The sequence below is a fragment of the Ailuropoda melanoleuca genome, chromosome 6 (assembly GCF_002007445.2).
Source record: "Ailuropoda melanoleuca isolate Jingjing chromosome 6, ASM200744v2, whole genome shotgun sequence".
In the NCBI taxonomy this organism is placed as follows: domain Eukaryota; kingdom Metazoa; phylum Chordata; class Mammalia; order Carnivora; family Ursidae; genus Ailuropoda; species Ailuropoda melanoleuca.
In genome coordinates, this window is record NC_048223.1 from 7,495,879 (window position 1) to 7,520,767 (window position 24,889).

At 38.2% G+C, this 24,889-nt stretch overlaps 2 protein-coding genes across 4 annotated transcripts in view; both read right to left on the reverse strand.

Annotated features, from left to right (window-relative positions):
* GRK7 (G protein-coupled receptor kinase 7) overlaps positions 1-10,944 on the reverse strand; it is a 50,279-nt gene extending 39,335 nt beyond the window's left edge. The window contains exon 1 of the mRNA XM_034661889.1: positions 10,904-10,944. The gene's annotated coding sequence lies outside the window, so the exon portion shown is untranslated. The remainder of the gene's footprint in view (positions 1-10,903) is intronic.
* A 6,178-nt stretch (positions 10,945-17,122) lies between these two features.
* On the reverse strand, positions 17,123-23,768 carry RNF7 (ring finger protein 7). Of its 3 annotated transcripts, XM_034661891.1 has the most exons (4): positions 23,499-23,768; positions 19,644-19,691; positions 18,249-18,368; positions 17,123-18,078 (listed from the first exon to the last, which is right to left on the reverse strand). In XM_034661891.1, exons 1-4 carry the CDS (start codon positions 23,671-23,673, stop codon positions 17,960-17,962), a joined length of 462 nt encoding a protein of 153 aa, XP_034517782.1. In that variant the 5' UTR covers positions 23,674-23,768; the 3' UTR covers positions 17,123-17,959. The 3 variants fall into 3 exon arrangements, with proteins under 3 accessions (XP_034517782.1, XP_034517784.1, XP_034517783.1); XM_034661893.1 differs by lacking the exon at positions 18,249-18,368 and having other exon boundaries at positions 23,506-23,767; XM_034661892.1 differs by lacking the exon at positions 18,249-18,368 and having other exon boundaries at positions 23,499-23,758.
* Between the last annotated feature and the right edge of the window lie 1,121 nt (positions 23,769-24,889).

The window sequence follows — 24,889 nt, forward strand, 5'->3', positions numbered from 1 at the left end:
CACTACCTAAAGCTACCTACAGATTCAGTGCAATCCCTATCAATATACCAAAAGCATTTTTTTTTTCCAAAAGCATCTTTCATGAACTAGAACAAATAATACCGAAATTTGTATGGAAACACAAAAGACCACGAATAGCTAAAGCAATCTTGAGAAAGAAGAACAAAGCTGGAGGCATCACAATGCCAGATTTCAAGGTATACTATGAAGTTGCAATAATTAAAGCAGTATGGTGTTGGCACAAAAACAGACACACAGATTAATGGAACAGAATAGAGAGCCCGGAAATGAACCCATGATCATATGGTCAATTAATCTTTGACAGAGGAGGCAAGAATATACAATTAGGGGGGTGCCTGGGTGGCTCAGTGGGTTGAGTGTCTGACTTCAGCTCAGGTCATGATCTTGGGGTCCTGGAATTGAGCCCCACATTGCGCTCCATGCTCAGCAGGGCATCTGCTTGTCCCTCTCCTGCTGCCTTTCCCCCAGCTCATGCTCTCTCAGTCTGCCTCAAATAAATAAATAAAATCTTTTTTTTTTTTTAAAGAATATACAATTAGGAAAAGACAATTTCTTCAACAAAAGGTACTGGGAAAACTGAACAGTTACATGCCAAAGAATGAAACTGAAGCACTTTCTTACATCACACACAAAAATAAACTCAAGATGCATTACAGACCTAAATGTGAGACCTGAAATCATAAAACTCCTAGAAAAAAACATAGGCAGTAATTTCTTTGACATCAGCCATAGCAACATTTTTTGGGCAAGGAAAACAAAAGCAAAAATGAACTATTAGGACTACATACACCAGCACTCCTAAGCTCTATCAAGGGGTCTGTCTATACTCACTCACAAGACCTCAGTTCCAGGCCATCTGTACTCAAAAAATTAAAAATAGAATTACTGTATGACAGCAATTCCACTACTGGGTATTTACCCAAAGAAAATGAAAACACTGACTCAAAAAGATACACGCACCCCTATGTTGATGGCAGCATTATTTACAATAGCCAAGACAGGGCAGCAACTGAAGTGTCCATCAATAGACGAATGGATAAAGAAGATGTGGTATTTATATACGGTAGAATATTACTCAGCCATAAGGAGAAATGACAGCTTGCCATTTGTGACATGGATAGACCTAGAGGGTATTATCTTAAGTGAAATAAGTCAGATAGAGAAAGACAAATACTATATGATTTCACCTGTATGTGAAATCTAAAAAATAAAATGAATGAATAAACAAAGAAACAAAAAGCAGAAACAAGCTCCTATAAATATAAAGAACAAACTGGTGGTGGCAAGAAGGGCCTGGGGTGGAGTGCTGGGCAAAATGGGTGAAGGGGAGTGGCAGATACAGGTTTCCAGTTATCAAATCAATAAATCATGGGGATAAAAGGTACAGAATGCGAAATATAGTCCATGAGGACAGATGGTAATAGCCACACTTGTGGCGAGCATAGCATAATGTAGAGACTAGTGGAATAACTAGGTTGTATGCCTGAAACTAATGTAGCATTGTGTATCGACTATACGTCAATCGGAAAAAAAAAAAAAAAAGGGAAGGGAACTTTCAGAGAAGGCTGAGGATGGAGGAAAGTTTATTGGTGTAACTACCAGAGGGCACAGAGGAAGTTTCAGAAGTTGGGAAGAGTGGGAGAGGAGGGAATAAAAGGGGATGTAAAGAACTACTTGGGGTTAGATTTGAGAGCATGTGAGATGACCTAGAAAGTATGGATTTCTTGTGTTTTTGGACCTCACTAGGAAGGAAGGGCAGGATAAGACTGATGGCTCAACAACTCAGTGGTGGTGGCCAGGCCCTGAGACTTGGAGCAGGGAGGGGTGCTGGCCTGGTGTGGGCATGCAGGATGCTGGAGATGACACTAGTGGACCCACCTGACCACTGAGTTGTGGGAGGTCTTATGGGGAGTACCTCCCACGCACCCACCTGGTCCCTGTGCCTGGCATAGGGATGGTCAGAGCTGAGCTGGAAGTATCTGGGGCATTTCTGTGGTTAGATGCAGGTTTGAGGGCTACACCAGGACTTCAAGGGTAACTCCTTTTACTTTGCATCCACCTAAGGACGTAACAGCAGGGCTGAGGTGGAGGTGGGAGGGCTCCAGCACGCCTAGGCTTTATCAAGGGGTCTATGTGTACTCACTCACAAGACCTCAGTTCCAGGCCATCTGTCGGACAGAAACCATAGCCTTAGCAGCGTCGAGGGCTTTTTAAAGCAGAAGGTATGTGAATGACCCTAGTTCATATCTTTTATCCTGAAGTTCTAAGCCTATTGTTAGAAAAACTCTGAGTTGGTGTTTTTCAGTGAGGTGCCGAAAGTTCAGTGAGGAATTGCAGGGTACACTAAAATTTCCACCTTATGACTAATGGCAGCTCTAAGACTTTGTACACTTAAAACCCTGAAAAATCTTTTAGAAGAGAGTTGGGATGAATAAAACATTTTCCCTTTTAAAAAATTACCTCTTCCATTACTGATTTCTTCTGCATTTTGATAAACTTCTTGAAAATGAAACACTTCTCATGAACTCCAAGGAGCTTTCTCAGATTACCTCCACAGGGGACCAGAACAAGATCAGAAACACAATTATTTTGATTTGAGTGCTTTCTTGAAGAGTTGAACAATAAGACAAATGGAACAACCATTAATGCATTTTCTTGTATTTTCCACTTAGTGGCAAATATGAAAGGGTGTTGGTTGTGGTCTCAAATAATAATATCCACCTGTCTTTAAAAAAAATTCAGGTTTATTTTACATAGAATAAAATGTACAGATCGATGAGTTTTGACAATGTATGCACTCATGTAACCATCACCCAAATCAATACATGCAACATTTCCATGGCCGCTGAAAGCTTTCTTGTGCTCTTTTCCAGTTAATATCCCCAGTGAGAGGCAACCATTCTGACTTCTGTAAATTAATTTTGCCTGTTCTTGAACTTCATATAAACAGAATTGTACAGCTAAGTACTCTTCTGTGTCTGGATTCCTTTGTTCCACATACCGTTTTGAGACTCATTCATGTTGTTACATGTATCAGTAGTTTGTTCTTTTTTTTTTTTTTTTTTAAACTGCTGAGTAGCATTCCATTCTATGAATATACCACTATTCTTCTGTTGATGGACATTGGGTTGTTTCCAGTTTGGGCTATTATACATACAAAAAACGCAGCTTTGAATATTCATCTATTTTTTTNAAATTTTTTTTTTTTTTTTTTTTTTTTTTTTTTTGTGGACATAAGTTTTCATTGCTATTGGGCAAATACCTAGAAACAAAATTGCTGGGTCATAGGGTAGATGTGTATTTAACTTTTTACGATACTGCCTTACTGTTTGGCTATTCCAGTTTTCATTCCCATCAGCAATGTATGAGAGTTCCAGGTCCTCCACCACTTCACGAGTCATGGTGTCAACAGTTCTTTAACTTGACCTATTCTAGGAGGTGAGTAGAGGTATTTTGTTGTAATTTTAACTTGCATTTCTGATGAGGAACGTTAGACTAGGCCATTTTCGTGACTGCCTATTTGTATGTCTGCTTTTGTGAAGCATCTTTTCAATTCTTTTGCCCATTATCTGGCTCCTAAAGCTTTTGTTGAGAATATGGCCTCCTCAGGCAGTAATCTGTTGACTGCTCACATTCTTTAGTGCAGACACTGAGGCAGCAATGGCAGAAATCAGATAAGCTGGGTAAAAGCATGAGATTTGGATCTTTCCAAACAGTTTAAATTTCCCAGGACAATTGTAGAAGCAATCATTTTATTTGTAAAAGGCTCCATATGCTATTTCGGTTCTCTTTCAGAACACAAAGAACAATTACTCTCTAACTTCAGCATAAAATCAGGGTTGGGGGAAATATCTAAAAGCAGTGCCACAGTCTATATAACGTCATATTTTTTTCCATATGGAGTTATATTTTGAAACAATTTTATTCAAGGACTCTCCAAATTTGTGTCACAATGACCATATGCTAAAGGCTCATTGAAAAGTTTTGCTTTACAAGTCAGCATTTTAAAAAATATAGACACAAAGATCTTGTTTCAGAGATAAAATGATCTGTAAGACCCTTTCCAATTCTAAGAGTCATAGTACATGTAGCAGCAATGCTCCAAGAATTAACAGTTGCTAAGTTAGTCATTAATACTAATGGTAGATAATAATATAGGTTGATTAACTCAACACCTATTCCCAATCTCTGTTCCCTTTTCTTCCTCTACTGTAAAAGCTGGAAAGCCAGGGGCACCTCGGTGGCCCAGTAGTTAAGCATCCAACTCTTGATTTTTTGGCTCAGGTCACGATCTCAGGGTTGTGAGATCAAGCCCCATGTAAGGTGCCGTGCTGGGTGTGGAGCCTGCTTAAGATTCTCTCTCTCCCTCTCTCTCTGCCTTTCCCCCACCTCTAAAAAAATAAAAAATAAAATAAAAGCTGGAAAGCCAAATACTTCACCTCCTATTTCTTTTGCATCTAGAAGTGGCTCTGGGACATAATTCTGGCCAATGAGGTATAGACTAAAGACACCAGCAAGGTCACCCTTTCCCAAGTAAAAGTCAGTCTTACTAAAGAAAAAAAATCCTTTAGCCCCTCACTTTTCCCTAGGAAGGTGAATAATGAGACTTGAAAATATAGTAGCCATCTTGGGACTGTGACTGAGAGGTGTGAGAACAAGGCTTCATGCTGAAGATGTTGAGAACAGAAGGAAGAAAGCATGGTTCCTGAGGACACCACGGATCACTGCAGTAGCCTAATCTTCCTACCCCTAGACTTCTTCTTCTTTTTTTTTTTTTTTTTAAAGATTTTATTTATTTATTTGTCAGAGAGAGAGAGAACACAAGCAGGGGGAAAGGCAGGCAGAGGGGAAGCAGGCTCCCTGCTGAGCAAGGAGCCCGATGCAGGGACCTGAGCCGAAGGCAGATACCCAACTGACTGAGCCATCCAGGCGCCCCCTTACCCCTAGACTTCTTGTTGTGTGAGACAATAAACTGCTATCTGTTTAAGCCAGTGTAGTCAGGTTTTCTGATATTGGGGGAAAAATGTACTGCCAGCTGATTCACTAGTGTTTCAAAGAAGGTATCATACCAAACATGGAATTAACTCTTTGTATTATGCACCAATATCTTCCTTTTGAGCCTCGCTTTATTAAGGATATAATTGGTTTTCTGAGGAACTCCAAGTATTGAGCCATAATTACACTTATATTTAAGCAGAAGGGGCTTAACATTTTTCACATTATCTACTCTAGGAACCAAATTTTAAAAAACTGAAAAATCTAGTAATAACCTCCTCCAAAATTGTTTTAGCACTTATGAAAAAATATGCCAGACAGTTTAATATATATATATTTTTACCAGTGATCTCTTCATATGCTTCAATTCTTTGAAAACAGATATAAACTCCCTTTACAGTGTAATGAATGTTTAAATTTAGGTCATATATGATAGTAGTATGCTAGAACACAATAAAATGGTATAGAACACAATGAAATGGCTTGGCCAATAGTTGAAAACATAAAACATACAGTTCTAAAATATAAGTATAAATGAAGAGGTTTGTATGTAGCTTTAGAAAATTAAAAACAGAAATATGTGGACAAATCTCAGAAAAGCAATCTTGGAAGAAAATATGTTCAAAAACATATTCTATTAATACAGTGTAAGCTAGTGGTGAAGAACATGGATTCTAGAACCAGACTGCCTGGGTTCATATCCTGCTTTCCATTTATTAGTTTTATAACCTTAGGCAGATGCCTTAGCTCAGGCTGCCATAACAAAATGCCATTGATTGGGTGGCTTAAACAACAGAAATCTAGGGGCGCCTGGGTGACTCAGTCAGTTAAACGACCGACTCTTGGTTTCAGCTCAGGTCATGATGTCAGGGTCGTGGGATCAAGCCCCACTTCCGGCTCTATGCTCAGCAGGAAGTCTGCTTGAGATTTACTCTCTCTCTCACCCTCTGCCCCGGTCTGTCTCTCTAAAATAAATAAATAAACCTTAAAACAAAAAACAACAACAGAAATATATTTTCTCATAGCTCTGGGGACTGGAAAGTCTACGATCAAGACATCCGCAAGGTCAGTGTCTGGAGAGCGCTCTCCTTGGACTGCAGATGGCCACTTTCTTGCTGAGTTCTCATATAGCCTCTTAGTTCGTGAACTGGGCAGGGTGGAGATTTCTCACGTTTCTTATAAACTACCAATCCTATTGGATTAGGGCCCCACCCTTATTTCATTTAACCTGAATTACCTCCTAAAGCCTACCCTACAATCACATTGAAGGTTAGGGCTTCAACATATGAATTTGGGGGAAGGTGACATAATTCAGTCCATAGCAGCAGGTTACTCAGTTTCTGAATGTCTATGTTTCTTTAGCTGCAAAAGGAGTTGATAATAGAAAGGGAGTTTTGTTAAGATTAAATGAGTTAATACATGTAAAGCTCTTAGAAGATAATTTGGTACCTAGTAAGTGTTACATAAATTTTATTATCATTACTGACCATATTTCAGCAAGTTTCTAACAGGGAATTCTAATGTCTCAAAAATATTATTAAAATGTATATAAATTACTGTTAATCAGGATTGCTCAACCTTGGTCTACTGACATTTTTGACTTGATCATTCTTTATTGTGGGGGCTGTCCCGTCACTTTAGGGTGGTTAGCAGCATCTGTGGCCCCACCCAATAGGTCCCAGCACCCCTACCAGTTGTGACAACCACAGAGCTCTCCAGACATTGCCCAATGTCCCCTGCGGGGCAAAATCATCACCTGGCTGAGAACCACTGCTATAAATCTTAATCAAGAATACAAAAGCAGCTACATGAGTGAATAGTTTCAAATATTAAGTCATTTTGAAAATAAGAAATTCTTAGAAAATGTAAAGAACAGGAAATTACGTCAACAATCCTTTTTTAAACTGAGGTGTTTCAATATAATTTTGGATCTTTGTATTTGGGTAAATTTTTTTCCCTAAGTGTAGTGAATTGACCAGTTAAAAGTGTGTAATTCTCTTTGTCAAGGATAAGATTTAATTAGTAAAATAAGGCTCATGTTCAACATTCTAGTTCCCAAAGATAAAGGAGGGTGGGGGCTCCTGGGTGGCTCAGTCATTAAGCATCTACCTTCGACTCAGGTCATGATCCCAGGGTCCTCAGATTGAGCCCCGCGTTGGGCTCCTTGCTCAGCAGGAAGCCTGTTTCTCCCTCTCCCACTCCCCCTGCTTGTGTTCCCCCTCTTGCTGTCTCACTCTCTGTCAAATAAATAAAATCTTAAAAAAAATAAAAATAAAAAATAAAATAAAAGGAGGGTGCAAGGTCATTTAAATTTGATATAACTGAGGCCTCCGTGAATCCTAAATTCTGATAGAATAGGCCTTAAAAACAGATGATCTATACCAGCACTGTCCAACAGAACTTTCTTCCATGATGGAATGTTTTATTCTGGGATGTCCAATATGAAAGCCATTATCCACATGTGACTACTGAGCCTCTGTAATGTGGCTAATGTGACTAAGGGACTGAATTTTAAATTTTAGTTAATTAAAGTTAAAATTTAAATAGCCACATGTGGCTAGTGGCTATATTATTAGATAGCACAGACCTATACCCTTCAAGAAAAGTAATTATTTTAAATGTTATTTTCCTCTTTAGGAGGTTTTTTTGTCAGTGGGCAGGCCCCCTTCTCCTCCTGCCCTATACAGAAGGTTACAAGCAGGCACTTAGGAGAGTCTGTAAAGTGGAGATGGCACTAAAGGCAAAGTAGACAGGCGAGGAAGTGGAAGCAATGTGAACAGCTTGCTTCAAGGGGACACGTAGCATTTCTCTCCCCAGAAGTGCTATTGAGCACATACATACACGTAGTGTTAAATAGTGTAGAAATGGGTTTTCATAATCCACACAAGAGATGGTCCTTGTAATCATATACTGTATATGCTGCAAGCGAATGTGGTTTGTCCCTTCTCCCTCCCAGGCACTATGGGTCTCTTAGAAAGTTTGTTACATTACACTTCACAAATCTGTTGTGATTCTAACATTCCCTCACAGACCCTGCAGTCTCTGAAGATAGGAAACTTACTTGTATTCAAATTCTTTATACCATTAAGGCAAAGCCTTATATATAGGAGGCAAGCAGTGAATAATACTTTTTTTTAAGATTTTATTTATTTATTTGTCAGAGAGAGAGAAAGAGAGAGAGTGCACACAAGCAGCGGGAGCAGCAGGCAGAGGGAGAAGCAGGCTCCCCGCTGAGCAGGGAGCCCGACCACACGGGGTTCAATGCAGGACCCTGGGATCATGACTTGAGCCAAAGGCAGACACTTAACCAACTGAGCCACCCAGGTGCGCCTGAATTTCTATTATAAATACATAATTTCTATAAAGGTAGAAAAAGCAGAGCAGGAGTGAGTATAGCAGATATTAATTGACAAGGAAGTTCTAAAAATCACCACTAAAGAGTTGGTTGACAACTGTCTTATACCAATCACACAAAGCTTGTTCTATACTATGTGTTTTTTGGATTTATAAAGTCTCCCTACGGGTGGCCTGGCAAGAATTTTGATTATTTTATTACCTACAATTTTGGTATATATAATTTAGTTGGACTTCTTATATAAGTCCTAATAAATATAGTTTGTAGGTAGCTCCTTAAAAGCTAGGATAAAATGCAAATGCCATAGAACATTTCATCTGCACTGAAATAGTTCCAGAGTCTTTTAACTGAGATTTTCATCTGGGCGTTTTTCCCTAACTCTCCTCCCGGCCTGGTTTATACAAACACACCTTCTTTGAAAACCACTGTGGGAGAGCCCATTGTTGCTGATGGAAATGTTCAGATGTGTTGGGGTGGTTTTTAAAAAGTTGAAAACCACTCTCCTAAAAACTCATGTTGGCAGTTGCGCACAGGTTGTGGGTACACACAAACATCCTAATTCCTACAAGAATCATCGCTGAAAACAAGATACTTCTCTCAAGGCCATTCTCTAAGGCAGACATCAGCAGTGGCAATACTGATCTATAATAATGGCTAATATTTACTGAGTGCTTACTATGTTTCAGGCACTGTTCCAGGTAGTTAACATGTATTAATTCATTTAATCTTCACAGCAACTCTATGAGGTAGGTAATATTGCTGTTCCCATTTTAGTTGAGGAGATAAGGGACAGAGATGTTAAGAATTTGGTGCAGGATCACACAGGTAGGAAACAGATAGTCAAGATTCCAAGCCAGGTGGAGTGACTCCTGAGTTGCAGTCTTTCTACTATTTTATACCACAGCTCCACCCACCCAGGGAAAGCTTGTCTGAAGCCAACTTAGGAAAAGCAGGTTCTGTTCTGATCACTGACTCAGGTTTATTGAGTGCAGAGAAAAGAGAGAGCAGCAGGCTGATTGTAAAACTTAACTATTGCTCTGAAAGGCTATGCAGATAATAACTGAGGGCTTAAAAAAAGGTAAATTTTCTAACACATATGGGTTTCCCGCAAAATCAAGCAGTCAAAAAATGTACCCCATATGCTTATCTGCAAAAGCCAATAAATTATTTCTATGAAGATAGAAAAACTAAAATTAAAGAGAGAGCTCAATATTTACAAACCTTTTCTTAATATAAAATCTGGAAATCATGTTGGCCCCATGATTAGAAAAAATGTGACAGGCAAGTCATTAAAGTCCTCACTAATGACTCTGCACAAAAGCTCACAGTGCAACAAGTAACCCGTGTTTACAACAATTAACTTTTTCTTGCAAAATTTTTATGGAGAACAGTTAAGAATGCTTTACCTCATAACTAAAAATACATTATTTTTTAAGTGCCACTTCTATTAGAGGAGCTTCCAAAATTGACTAAAATGAAGTTAACAGTTACTTAACTGTTCTCAGCATTTTACATTGTATGAATTCATTTAGTCTTCAATTCTCAAAACAATCTAGTGAGGAAGGTATTATTGTTACTTGCATTATATAGGAGAAAACTGGAGGTAAGTGACTTGCTCAAGGTCACACAAGTGGAGGTGCTGGGATTCAAATTCAGGCATCCTGGCTGTAGAGTTAGCTCTCAGCCACTAACTGGAATGTCAAAATGTGGAGAAGATACTTTCCTTGTAAGACGTTATTTTGTTATTTTTGAACAAAACCTAACCATGACAGAAATGGAATGACATAAAAGGGCAAAAGAGGAACTTCTACAGAAACACTTGTTATGTGTTTTGTTACATCGTTCAAATGTTCAATATAAAATAGCTTCTAACTTCAAATACATTTGCACTTTATTTCTAATTTTCCTTACATTCAAACCAGCAAGATTTTTCCTTTAAAGACTTTTTTTTATTATTTTAAAGAGAGAAAGAGCAGAAGAACACAAAGGGAGAGCGAGAAAGAGAAGCAAACTCCCTGCTGAGCAGAGAGCCCAACGTGGGACTCGATCACAGGACCCTGCGATCATGACCTGAGCTGAAGGCAGTCACTTAACCCACTGAGCCACCCAGGCGCCCAAGATTTTTTCTTTAAATATATATATTTTAACTGGGCTTACTAAACTAAACTAGGAAATTTTCTAATTTTCTTTTCAGAGCATTACCCTGAAAAGCTAGCCCTTGGGAATAACTTTAAAAAGCAAAAAGCATTTTTAAAAAATAGTTACCTTTCTTAACAGATGTCTACTAAACTTCTAAAGGAACACTTAAACTTTTTTTTTTTAACCTAAAGACTTCTACATTAGCTTCAATTAAATAAAAAAATTCTGAGTTTATTCTTTAGGCCTAGAAGACTGCCAAGTGAATATTCACTAACTCTGTCATTGAGATGTCCAACCTATATACAAATTAACTATATAAATGAAAAGATTGTACATTGTTTTGTTCAGAACTTAACTAAGCGTGATCCACCATTTGGGTGGGAGAATTCTTACCATCAGTGGACATGCTCCCATGTGGAGTCACAAAGTCTGCGTCACTGCCGTCTCTACGTAGTAATCATACATACACACATCCATACAGCCATCAGCCTACCTCTTCATGCCTTCTGGGGTAATTATTCCCAAGTGTTTAGATACTGAAATGCAAATAATTATAAATTACTTTCTTTATATTTCTATTTCATATTACAATTAATTTGTTTTATATCATATATTTAGATATTACAATTAAGTTATTATACATATTTTAATTATGTGTGGTGACATTTATGAATTGCACTTCAGGAATAGTAACAGGATTGTATAAGAAGTAATGGGTTTGATGGGGTACAATTTACTGATTTGGATGTCAGCTGTAATAGAAGAATGCACCTTGCATAGACGGAATATTAAAGAGCTAAAGATGACGAACGTATTTCCAATATACTAGGTAAAATAAAATTCAACATCGTTTAATGAAATGGAAAGAAAAANTATTTTAATTATGTGTGGTGACATTTATGAATTGCACTTCAGGAATAGTAACAGGATTGTATAAGAAGTAATGGGTTTGATGGGGTACAATTTACTTTTGGATGTCAGCTGTAATAGAAGAATGCACCTTGCATAGACGGAATATTAAAGAGCTAAAGATGACGAACGTATTTCCAATATACTAGTAAAATAAAATTCAACATCGTTTAATGAAATGGAAAGAAAAATCTGTTCAATGCTTAATTTTTTGCTTTGGCACTCATAATTAAATGTCACAGTGTGTTCTTTCTGATGAAATAATATGTACTAAACTTTCAGATGGCTATGCAGATGAGCTGATATCATCCCTGGTTGGGTAGATCAGTGCTGCTTTGTCCCAGCCCCTCCTCCTTTTCTACCTTCAGATGCTGATGTGTAGAAGAAACAGAGCTTTGTTAGATGGTGGGCCTGTGGTTTTATTGTGTGGAAAATCTACTTATTACCACCATCCTTCACATTTCAATTATATACTGTCATACCGACTAAAATAACTTGATATTCTTACTATTTCTCTCTTCACTGTAAATCCAAATAGTCGGTTCACATTTTATGAATACATCCTTTTGAAAACAACAAGCAAAAAGCTACTCGAATAGCTCACTGTACAATGATAAACATTCAATTGGTCAAACATATTTGTGTATTGTAATTAATTTTAAAAAATCTATTGTTATTTCATATGGATGTACTACATAACCAGGATTATTAAAAACATGAAAGAAAATTCATTTCTAATCAATATACAAATGTTTCAATATACTTTACAAAATCAACCATATAAGCAAAGTTATTACATTAAATATGACCTGGAAAAGCATCTTCAATAACAGAACTTGAAAAAGGACACACGTACACATATGCACACACACACCCCAAACTAAAAATGTAATTTTAAAGAAAAACTGAAAAAAATTATTTGGAAGTGTTGTCATTAATTCACAAAAAAGAAAAACAAGCCAGATAAATTAAGAGAGCAACACTATTTCCAGCTGTCACTCTAAGCTGAAACAAGATGCCCCTAAAAATTTGAAACAAGGATTTTGGTTGGAATCTGTTAAAATGTTCCTAAGTCAGTTCTCTTGACATTTCAGCTTTCTTGACTTTCAAATAAGGGCAGTAATAACTTGTAATTCAAAAGTGTGTTATAAATACAAAATAGTCAAATCCATTTAAAAAACATAAAAGTGAGGCATGATGTCTAAATTAGGCACACTAAAGGGAATTAAATATAAATATAAAATAATTTATACAAACTCTTCCATAATTACTATTTTTACCCATTTACAGTACCTTATTTGTTCAATACAGTTCTACTAATGTTACTGTAAATGCCCAACTCCTATGTAACTATCACACTAGTCTTGTTAGATTAGGTATTCTGTTTGAACACATTTCTGCATATGTAATTTTTGTAAAGAATTATTAATTATAGATATCTGATTTCTCAATGTCTACTACATGGTAAAGGATGTCATTCTTCCCCACTCTTTGGCTCACAGGGCTTTCCTCAAGCTTTCCATCCATTCAACCTTCCCAGGTTACTTATCATTGTTCTTCTAGAAACAGATATTATGTCTCAGTGGCTTTCTCATCAATTTCTACTCAGTCACTTCACTATCTGAAAACTCTTTACTGTCCCGTCTGCAAATGTAAGTTTTCTGATTGCTGCATAGGGTACACACATTTTCTAGTTGCAGCTCCAGCATCTTCTTACAAAACAAAAATATCCTCCAGGAAATTACTTTTCTGATTCTTTTACATACCTGAACAATGAGAGCAATGAGTTAAAAGCACATTAATGAATGGATGTATACATGTGTCATATTACACTTACCTATCCATACACACACATGTGCTTGAAGTAAGCCAAATCTAAGTTCAAAAAATTTGAATCAAAATGTTCCTTGTTTTTCGGGGGGGGGGCTGAAATGGAATTTTATTTTCCCATTGTGAACCAATGTTTATAACAGTAATAACTGGCTTTTGTGGAGATTTCTAAAAAAATTTCAGTCACTGCAAAAAGAATGAATCCTGTTAAGAAAAGCTAATACTTATTTTTTTTCTAGATACAGAGAAAAGAGTATCCTGGACTGTCTCCCTGGCAAATTACTACGATGGAAATATAAGGCTGATCACTAAGCTATCTGTATTGGTCCTCATTCATCTGTGTGAGAGTAATTTCTGAGCTGCTTGACTAGTACACATCCTAAATCTTCCTCTGCATCTTCAGAACATGTGCCTAAAACAGAATGGTCAATGTCAACATAAGTCTACTAGGAGGAAACAGCATGACTAACGACTTCTTCAGAGGGGAAAAAGAAACAGCAGTACACAATGCCAATTTTAAAAAACACATTCAGGGGCGCCTAGGTGGCTCAGTTGGTTAAGCGTCTGCCTTGGGCTTAGGTCATGGTCCCAGGATCCTGGGATTGAGTTCCACATCGGGCTCCCCCTGCTCTGCAGGAAGTTTGCTTCTCCCTCTCCCTCTGCCTGCCACTCCCCCTGCTTGTGCTCTGTTAAATAAATAAATAAAATCTTAAAAACAAACAAACAAACAAATGTATTCAGTTTTTACTCTCTAAATGTATTCCTCATTTCAGATGCAATGTAACATCTTATTTAGTGTTCATTTTCTTAGCATAAGTCTCAACAGTTAACACAGGGCCATTAATCTTTGAAAAAATGCCAAATGTCAAGAATAGACATATCAGCTTCAATTTTTCTCTAAGCAATAGGTCCTATCTCAAGGAAAAACCAATACTATCTATCTATCTACCTTTACTTATAATTCATTGTACTATATATTGTACTACATAAAATTTACTACCTATAAAATTACAAATCTGTACTAAAAGTATAAAATCTATATTCTGTGTATAGTATACACTACACTATATTGCAAACATTTTATGTGCTACCTACTCTAAATTATTAATACTCTAAAGAGGAATGCAATACATCATGCTTAACAAATTTTGTCCCTCTTTCACATTTAGTAAATTAAACATCTTTAGGTAATATTTTTCTTTCTCTCTTTTTTTTTAAAGATTTTATTTATTTGAGAGACAGCACAAACAGGGGGAGCAGTAGAGGGAGAGTGAGAAGCAGGCTCTCCACTGACAGGGAGCCCGACATGGGGCTCTATCCCAGGACCCTGGGATCATGACCTGAGCCGAAGGCAGATGCTCAACGACTGAGCCATACAGGTGCCCTTAGGTAATATTTTCTAATCTTTTATGATGCATTACTGTGTTTTTCTTGGTTGCCTAATCATTAATGTTATATTTTGCTTTATTTTCATTCTTCTCTTTATATTGATTCTTCAATTGGAAATCCCTGAAAAAATAAGGGTATGTAGAATGTGTTGTGATATATGGTTTGGGACAGGGATACTGGCTTGAAATAACTACATCTCTGTAGGGGGATTTTCCCACTTTGTCATTCCTCTAGGTCTTTACCTCCTTATTTACCCTCAAATCTGCTCAATTCTAAGGTTTCAGATGTTCAATGAAGGCACATTTACCATATGTAAACTCATGTAATAACTTCTTAAAAGTCTTTGCTAGTAATATGCTTATAGGTCTCAGTTTTCTGTAAGATATGATGTTAATCACATGGCTGTTTTCTAAAAAAACCAACCAACCAAAAACAAACAAAACCCCAAACCATTTTTTTATTAACATCATGTGTTTTGCATCAATTTAATGTTTGTTTAGGTTTACCTAAGGCAAACAAAAATCTATTTTGAAGGTCTGAACTGTAAAAGATTATAGCTTGAAAAGCAACCACCTAGAACTTCCTTCTAATGTTCAATTTTGTGTATATTAGTATGTTAGGAAAGAAATTCTGGCATGCATATCCTAAGAATTTTTGGAGACCTCAAAATGAGATGTTGAAAGTGTGATTGAACTTTGGGATTTAATCTGTAATGTATTTGGAATATGCTGCTTAAACTGTTTTCCTTGTATTTCTTTTTTATCCCCCTATCCTTCCTTACACAGGTATCATTAGATAAATGGTGTTCTATCCAGAGTAGTCTAAGAACCAGTCATTTCCATGGAACTGGTAAGTTTTAATCTTTCCAAAAGGACTCATCACTATTTACTGATATAGATAAGTGATTAAATAGAGAGAAGATAAATATCCTATACTAAAGAATTCCAAATAATAGAATACTCTACTCTCAAAAAGTAGAAGCCTAACTCCCCCTCCCTAAGTGTTATCTGCACTTAGTGACTTTCTCCCAAAGAATGCAGTATGGAAAAAGGGAAAGAGTAACTACAGTTAAGAAACCTGACTGGGATGCCTGCGTGTCTCAGTCAGACAAGCAGTCAACTCTTGGTTTCAGCTCATCATGATCTTAGGGACCCGAGACTGAGCCCCAGCTCAGTGCTGCGCTCTGTGCTCAGCACGGAGTCTGCTGGAGAGTATCTCCCTCCCACTCTGCTCCTTCCCTGTTTGTGTGCTCTCTAAAATAAAATTGGGGTGCCTGGGTGGGTCAGTCGGTTAAGCATCTGCCTTCAGATCAGGTCATGGTCTCCAGGTCCTGGGATTGAGCCCCACACTAGGCTCCCTGCTCAGTGGGGAGTCTGCTTTTCTCTCTCTCTGCCCCTCCCCACCATGCATTCTCTCTCAAATAAATAAAAAATATTAAAAATAAAATAAAATCTTAAAAAAATAAGCTTGACAATCTAGCCAAGTAATCTAGGTCAACATGAACTTCAATAAATCATGTCGATAATATTACCCTTGATATTATATGATAAAAAGGTGCTTGACCCCCACATTGTAATTTTTTCAGTAAATTGTGAAAAAATACATAATAAAGCAGTAATTCCCAGAGAAATCAGATTAATAGTAGCCAATATGAAAGCCTATGAATTCTAGTGTTTAACATTCTTTTACGTATCTGCATTCCTTAGATACAAAGATTCAGATTGACAACTGCAGAAGTGGATGATAAAATTTTTAAGATTTTAGTTTTATTTTTTTTAAGATTTTTTAAAAATTTTTATTAATTTGACAGAGACAGCCAGCAAGAGGGGGAACACAAGCAGGGGGAGTGGGAGAGGAAGAAGCAGGCTCCCAGTGGAGGAGCCCGATGTGGGGCTCAATCCCAGATTGCTGGGATCATGCCCTGAGCCGAAGGCAGACGCTTAACAACTGCGCCACCCAGGCGCCCCTTAAGATTTTAGTTTTTAAAATTCATAGCTGTGGGGGCGCCTGGGTGGCGCAGTTGTTAAGCGTCTGCCTTCGGCTCCAGGCGTGATCCCAGAGTCCTGGGATCGAGTCCTGCACTGGGCTCCCTCCTCCGCTGAGAAGCCTGCTTCTTCCACTCCCACTTCCCCTGCTTATGTTCCCTCTCACCGTCTGTCTCTCTGTCAAATTAATAAATAAAATCTTAAAATAAATAAATAAAAAAAATTCATAGCTGTGGCCTTTATTACAGAAAAATACAAAATAAACTGGTGGTCCATAAACTGTTACAAAATATCTTCCATTATGTGTGAATGAGTTTAATAAAATTTAAGTATTTTCTCACACTTAATGTTTCCAGGTAATAAACTTTAAGTTTTATTATTACAAAATAAGAGTATATGAATATTTTTTTCAAGTTAAGTAAAATCATTCACTTGACATATTAGTTTATTAATATGAAGTTTAAGGTTGTGCATAAAATTGTAATAATGACAATTCAAATGAAGTAAAAAGAATAAACCATTTATTAAAACATCGTGTAATAAAATAAACTTTTTGATCCAATGCTACAGTGGTAAACATTTTCCCTCATTAACATTCCACCTAAAACACAGTTTAATTACAACATAATCTGGGCCAGAACTTGAAAATACTTCTGTTCTTTACCGCTTAATGATTGAACTGCGAGGTGAGTGTAGATTTAGGTTGTCTTGATGAGCCAAAAACAGAGGATGATAGCCTAAAAGACAATCGATATTCCATATGTCCAAAGGTCAAATTTTATTTACCCTGTTCACTGGTCCAAACTTAAAATTTTCATTATATTAAATAACGATCTCATGAACCACCCTCTCCCAGCCAAAAATAAATATCAGGAACAAATTAAGGATAAGAATTGGGTTTTAAACGGCACTTTATTTGTTACTATAACATTGTCTTTTTTTTTTTTTTTTTAACTGATCAACTATAAGCATGCAACAAGTTCTCTTCCGAATGGAACTGCTTCCACAGCCTCTTGGATATCAATAAGTAAATTATAAAGTCATTCAATTCGTAGTTCTCTCTCCTTTAAAGCACTTCTAAGCAGTGTGTGTGACACATACCACAGAGGTAGGAAAGACCATCTTGAATAAATTATCTTCTTAATTGTAGAGAATTTCTGAAAATAAAACTAACAAAATGCTAAATCATGCCTCTGATGAGTACCAAAATACCACAGAGCCATCTCCTCCTATTTGAAGAATTAGTTCCCTGGAGTGTTCTGGCCTTTGTAGGGCTCTTGATAGCAAGATCCACCAGGGCTCCAAACAAATGTACTGAGAAAGCCTTCCACCACTCTCATTTGCCGATTCTTTGGACCACCCAATCTTGTTGGCAGAGAGGGCAGCGATTGTTCTGTTTCACCCACAGGGACATGCAGCAGTTGTGAAAGGAATGATTACATTCTCCCCAGACCACTGAAAGGGGAAGAAAAAAAAGATTATTTGATTTATATATTTTAATTTAAATTACTGAACTTAAATCATAGGTTACTTTATATTATAAGGAATAATCATGGTTCATAATCTTGAATCAAGATGGCTAATTGGTCGACATTTTTTCTATCTATAAAGAAATAAAAACTTACCTGTATAAATTACACTTAAGTGAGATGAGGCGCTGTGATTAGGGGACTTTCCATCATTGTTTAGAATCTGTGGGTGATGTGGTGGCCCCCAGTCCCTACACAGCTCCACATGCTGTCTTCCTGAAGTTAGGAGATTAAAGAACTTGAGCCTTCCTTAGATCCCAGACCTTCTCAGTCATACACTGACCTGGAGACCTTCTATGCTTTATTTTATTGAAAAATATCCTCCTGATTTTTATTTACCAAGATAATGAGTTTTAAATGTTTTCAGTTCATAGTAGTCTATTATAAATAGATGACATGCTTCTCAACATTATCAGCTGTACATCTACTGAGTTATTTTCTGGAAGTGGTGATAAACTGTGTTAAGTCATCCATAAACAGTGCAATTCCTCATGTGACAAACACATTAACTTTTCAAAGTGGCTGGCTGGAAAGAGAGGTCTCCTTGTGATCAAAGAAAGGTGGCCTGAGCCTCACAATTTCCGTTAATATTTTTTAAACCAAGGGAAGTCACCCATAATCTGAAATACAGTCTCAAATGAGGGCTTTATTTGTCCTTTGCTTGACCTATATGATAACAAACAATGAAAGAAATAGGAAAAAAAAAAGAAAAAAAACCATGAAAAAACCCCACATCTTCTTATGAAAATTAGCTATAGGAAGTAGGAAGCAAGGGGAAATCATTCTAAGTGTTTCAGGACAAAGAAACAGGATTTGATAAATACCATATAAATCATTAAGAAGCTATATGTAAACCATGCAGACACAAAGTACAAAGTTAATCTCTCATCTTCAGAAAAGCTTTTATATATAGCAATCTAGAACTGATGACCTCAAGAACTAGGACATAAAAACCTCTGAACTGCTTAAAACGTTTAGCCTTAGACAACTCTTGTAGTCCCAGACGATTAGCAAAATTTAATAGATTTCCATATACAAACGATATTGGAAAAAATCTTAAGACTTAGAATTTTTTCTGCGTTAGTTGAAAAGTTAAATACTGTATCACAGGAGTACTGAAAACTGACGTGCTTTATTAGAATAAAACCCTACCACATCTGACCTATAATACAGTTAAATTTAAATGATATTTTGGCAAATTCCTTACTTTATAATTTTCTTAATAAAAAAGAGTGATTTCTTTTTTGAATATCAAATATTTACTATGCCCATGCCTAGAATGTATAATCAATTCTTAATTACAGGCAATAAAAAGACTTGCAGATTAATTCCACTAAGGCCTTTAGAGAACACATTTTATATTAATAATGGATCACTGCTTTACAGTTTATTTTTGTGTATTGATAAAGTCAATCTTAATTGCAAATTCAAACATCCCCACTGAGAGAAAACCTTCAGTTGAGAAAGCAAGAGAATGAAATTACAACATACCAACACAATCCTCCTGTTTGTTTTCAGCTTGACATCTAAGGCAGGCATCTAAAAGTAAACAAATAGCAATTCTCATTCTGATGCTCAGAATGCAATTTTTAAAACCCAGACACTTCAAAGTCAAATAAAAGCCCAAAGGGTTAGAGATGGAGATAAGAGACTCATATTATTAATTTCTCATCTGAACATAACTGTTTAAAGATGAATAAAGTACAAGGCACTCTACTCATTTACTTATGACCAGGAGCAATTTCACAACGGTTACTGACCCTCTACTTTTACAAACTCTGATGAAAAGATGTCCCAAAGGTGCATGCAACCACTAGAGAAAAATATGCCATACCCCATTATATATTAGAAGTTCATATGGATTGGGCATGCTCACATGGTTCAATGTTAGGGGCAGTTTATTTTCAAGATACCGTTTTAAGTAAGCCATGCATATATATTGGTATTTGCTTATACACACATACAGAAACTCTAGAAGAATACCCAAGTAACTAATAATAAAGTTTACCAAAGAGGGGATGGAATGGGAAGGAGTTTTCATTGTATATTTTCTTAAAATTCGGAATTATGTGACTGTATGATCTACATAAAAATTAAAATTAATTTTTAAAGAACTTGTAGGTTCTCTCTTTTTTTTTCTATTTTAAGAAAATGCTCCCTTAGGGCGCCTGGGTGGCTCAGTCAGTCAAAAGTCTGCCTTCGGCTCAGGTCATGATCCCAGGGTCCTGGGATGGACCCCCGCATCAGGCTCCCTGCTCAATGGTCAGCCTGCTTCTCCCTCTCCGCTGCTTGTGCTCGCGTGCTCTCTTGCTCTCTCTCTCAAATAAATAAAATCTTTGAAAAAAAAAAAGAAAAGATAAGAAAAACAAAACGCTCCCTTTACAAATATGTCTGAGTCCAAAGCATTTATCCAACAATGACAAAGTATTTTAATAATTTACTTGGGAGTAAATTCTACGAATGGGAACCTAAAGGATATACTAGAAGTTTTCAAAATTCACTCTGTACTATTTGCTTGATGAAGGAACTAATATAGAATATTTTAGGGACCAATAAAATGGGTTCACTGACTAGCTGGAAGAGGAGTCCAAGATGGGAAAAAGGAAGTTCAAAGCAACAGAAGAAAAAAAAAGTTTTTAACATAAATTGGAGAAAAAGAATTCTGTAAAAATAGACACACGGTAGAGCTGAAGCCTGCTCCTCTTCTTACAATGGATTATGCTCAGGCGTTTGTTTGCTCCTCTCTGCATGCTCTTACCCTAAAAAAACACACCACCCTAGCCTCTTCCGTGTGGATTAAAAACAACCACTGCCTCCTGAGGCTTTCTTCAATCCCACAATTACTGAGTATCTACTCTGTATAAAGAGTTATGCACTGGGGACACCATAATGACCGAGTCTGGGTCCCTGGTCTCACCAGGAAATGGGAAGGTAGGCAGGCAAACAACTAAATATCATAAGGATCATGATATAAGGGTGAAGACATGGCTCTTGTTCTGTATAATCACAGAATTATAGTCTGTGATCCCAACTACCTCTTTCACAAATTAGGAAAACAAGACTCCAAAAGGTATGTCAAATGTCCAAGTTAACATAAATAGCCACGAAGGGTTACTCTGGCTCTTTAGAACTCAACAGAACTAGCAAACCTATTTTCCCCTTCTTCAATATTTGTTCATTGTGCCATCTACCCCTTTCAGAATGAAGGGAGAAGAGCGAAAACCAAAGAAGAGAGTGTTAACCACACCAGAACAGGCTGACAGGCAAATCTTGGATCAAGAAGTCGTAATAAATCATTTAGGTGTATGAAATGAATTCAAAATATTAAGGAAATGGAATTAAGTGGGCTCTTTTGCACAATCTAGAAATCTGATTACAATTTTGATTGAGCTTTGATTTAGACTCATTATCAAAACCCAACCTAAATCTAAAAATTCCTGAAGTTTTAGATAAAAGGAAAAAAATTCTTTTCATGATATTCCTAAGATCTAAAACAGAACATTTCTAAGGAATACCGTAACAGTAACACCTTTTAGAATGATGCTACTAGGGTAAGGCTTGCGAAGTCTGAAAAACAAACTTCCTTCTGCTGTCACCTGACCACTAAATGGATTTTAACACCTCATAAACAAAATACAGAGGTCTAGTCCAGAATACTTTTCTGAACTCAAAGGACAGCTGTTGTAAATCTGCAAAATTAATCCACAGTAGCAGAATACTTGCTATAATTAGAAGGTTAATATGAATGTGAACCATTTATAGCCCATACTCTGACTTACTCTAAATATCCCAGTAAAGTTTATTTGTTGCAAGATTTTAACTATTACTTTGAATTCTGCATTTCTACTTACAAATCTAAAATTTTTCTTTGGGGAGAAATACAAAACAAACTTTCTGGAACACTCTTCTTTTTAAACTAAAGAAAATTTAGAGGATAAAATATTTAGCAAAGCTTGTCTTGCAAAAGAAGAAAAGATTAAGTTGCCTGGATAAGTAAACAATGCCACACAAACTGGAAATTATGATTGTAGTTTAAGTAAGGGGTGGGGCAAGGGGGATTTACTGCAGGCCAATAAACTAGGCACTTTAAGACCTAATACGCAAAATAAGTGGATCATGTCTGAAATTAAGTTCCTTCAAAGGTAAAAAACAAAAAATATTTGGATCCCATTTTTGTAAATCCTCTTTGAAACAAGTCCTGATGAACAAAAACCAAGAGTGTAGTTACTAAAGAGAGTGTAAATTGAGAATCAATCTTGATTCTGGTAGGTTTAAATTTCATCCCTTGAGAGATCAATTCTGTATTTTCTCCAATTCTCTCATTTTTCTGAGCAAAACACAAAGTTTTCAACTATAGAACCTCAGTTTTTTCCACCTACCCCCAAGAAACATTAAGATCCTCTCTCAGTATTTTAAATGCTCTATTTAGAAATACAACTTGCATTTAGATAGCATCTCTTTTGCAAGGTGGTCTGAGATCTTAAAACAGAAAGCATATAAAATGTAACAGGATGAAGCTGCTCTGAAAGGTTTCCGCTTGGTCCAGTATTTTTATTCGAAATATCACAGAAGTTAAGACTTTATTTTGTACAAGAGGGTTCTTCACAAAGGCCCGACTCAGAGAAGGGCAGGATCTTCTTCAGGAAATGGCATCCTATGATAGGGAGGGGCCAGAGAAGATGAAATTTTATGTTTCTGAATAAAGGGCTTACATTCTTCGAACCTTAAATATTCTTGAACCACACTGTATCCCCATCAAGACAAGAGAGTGCCATCTGACCCATCCTGAGGCATGCAGATTCAAAAGCCTGCGGAACAGCAGTAGCTAACCCAGAAATGCAATGGCTAGAACACTCTTCCCTTCGCCTCTCAGGAGCGAACTGAGGGTGTCGTTTTTTGTGGAAGAGGACTCCAGAGCATCACTTTGGTGGATGACCACAACCATTAAAGTGCCCTACTTATTCAGGGCCTTTACTCTGACCCCGTTGCGGTTTGCTTTTAGAGATGGAGCTGGCCACACAAACCGAAGTGGTTTCTCCTAGCTGCCATCAAATGACCCAGTTTTATTTCCTTGGCCACACCCATCACTACCTGAAATTACCTTAATTCCTCTACTCACAGCCCGTTTCTCTCCCTAGAGAAGACCAGCTCCCGGCGCCGGGCGCCTGCTGATCTCCAGGCGGAGGCAGCAGCCCTCAGGCCAGAAGCAGCACTGTTGGCCCCCGGCGCCCCTGCCCCCACTCCTCTCGACCCGAGTCTCTCCGAGCCTTGCTCCCCCGTCCCGCACGCCCAGAGTCGGCCCCGCGGAGGCCGTAGCGCGGCCCGGGCCTCGCGTGCAGCGCTTACCCATCACCTGGACCCTGCAGATGGCGCACGTATCGCACTCCACGTCCCAGCTCCACATGGCCACCGCATTCCACTTTTTGAGAGAGAACATTTTGTCGCCTCCCGACTTGGAGCCTGCGCTCCCGGAGTGAGAAGACAGGGCGCAGGGCTCCTCGCCGTCTTCCACGTCGGCCATGGCGGCGACGCGGGGCCGGCAGCGGAGACGTTAAGTCGGCGGAGGCGGGCGGCTATGGCGGCTCTGTGGCGCCGCCCGGCGGGCCACAGCGCCGCCTGCAGGCCACGGAACACCGCAGCGCCTACGACAGGGGCCGCCCCGATTGGCTGGCGCGGCCCAGTGACGTCATCTTACGCTAGCGCCGGACCGCTTGTCCCCCCTGCACCCCCGCTCGCTGGGGCAGCCGAGAGCGCTTAGGGCCTTCAGGGCGATTGCGGTGTGAAGCCTGGACGCTTCGCTGCTGAGTGTTCCTTTCCCGCGACCCGGAGCACTCTGCGCAGGCACCAGGTGTCCTGATGTGTGCCTCCAAGAAACTTAACACTCTCACAAATCATCTTGTTAATGTAACTGTTCCCCGCCCCCCATGTAAACCCCATCAAAGCAGGGACCATGTCTTTATACAAGATACCTTGTCCTCGGTATCTAGGAAACGTCTGGCCTCAGGTCTTGTGAGAAACCTGGTTCAGTGGTTCTCAAACTTTTTGGGCTCAGCACCCCGTTATACTTAAAAACCACAGGACCTTAAAGAGTCTTTATGTAAGATTTATGTTTGCTTTTTAAGCAACTTAAATTGAGGGGAAGATTTAAAGTAACAGTAATAAACTGATCACAAATTATTAGAGCAATGGTGCCACATACAATGTAGCTTCTGGAAAACTCCACTGTACACTCCTAAAGAGTGAAAAGAGGGAAAAAGCTCTGAATATTGGCATGCAAATAGTTTTGACCTGTTGGTACCCTGAAAGGATGCCAAGAACTCTGGGGCCCACGCTCTGAGAACCTGATGTAGCTTAACCTCCTCCTTTTATATGTACAAGTAACACCGCTATTACGTGAAGGTGACAATTATGAAACTTGGGTTCTTCTATTGCTAGCCTGGGGTCATGTTCTACTGTTCTCTCAAGCCAAGCAGACATCTTCATTTTGAAAGATAAGAAAGTTGAGGCATAGAATGCCTAAGGAGATGACTGATTACCACCACCACCTAGTGGTGGACACCTGTAGTGTCGGGTTTGGGATTCCAAGCCTCCCACGTCTTCTTACTCTCAGTCTCCTCTGGTCCCCTCATGCCAGGCCTTGTGTCTGGACGGAGGCTAACCAAACTCCAGCAGTCAGGCAGAGGACACAAGAATGCATAAATATGTAAAAATAGAAATATGGACACCGGGTCACATTT

What these genes read in the sequence shown, in the direction of transcription:
- RNF7 (XM_034661891.1), bottom strand. Translation starts at nt 23,673, where the DNA reads ATGGCCGACGTGGAAGACGGCGAGGAGCCCTGCGCCCTGTCTTCTCAC. An exon ending in CTGCAGGGTCCAGGTGATGG is followed by an intron (nt 19,692 to 23,498) that starts GTAAGCGCTGCA and finishes GTTTACTTTTAG; the next exon opens with ATGCCTGCCTTAGATGTCAA. An exon ending in CAAACAGGAGGATTGTGTTG is followed by an intron (nt 18,369 to 19,643) that starts GTATGTTGTAAT and finishes TCCTAACTTCAG; the next exon opens with GAAGACAGCATGTGGAGCTG.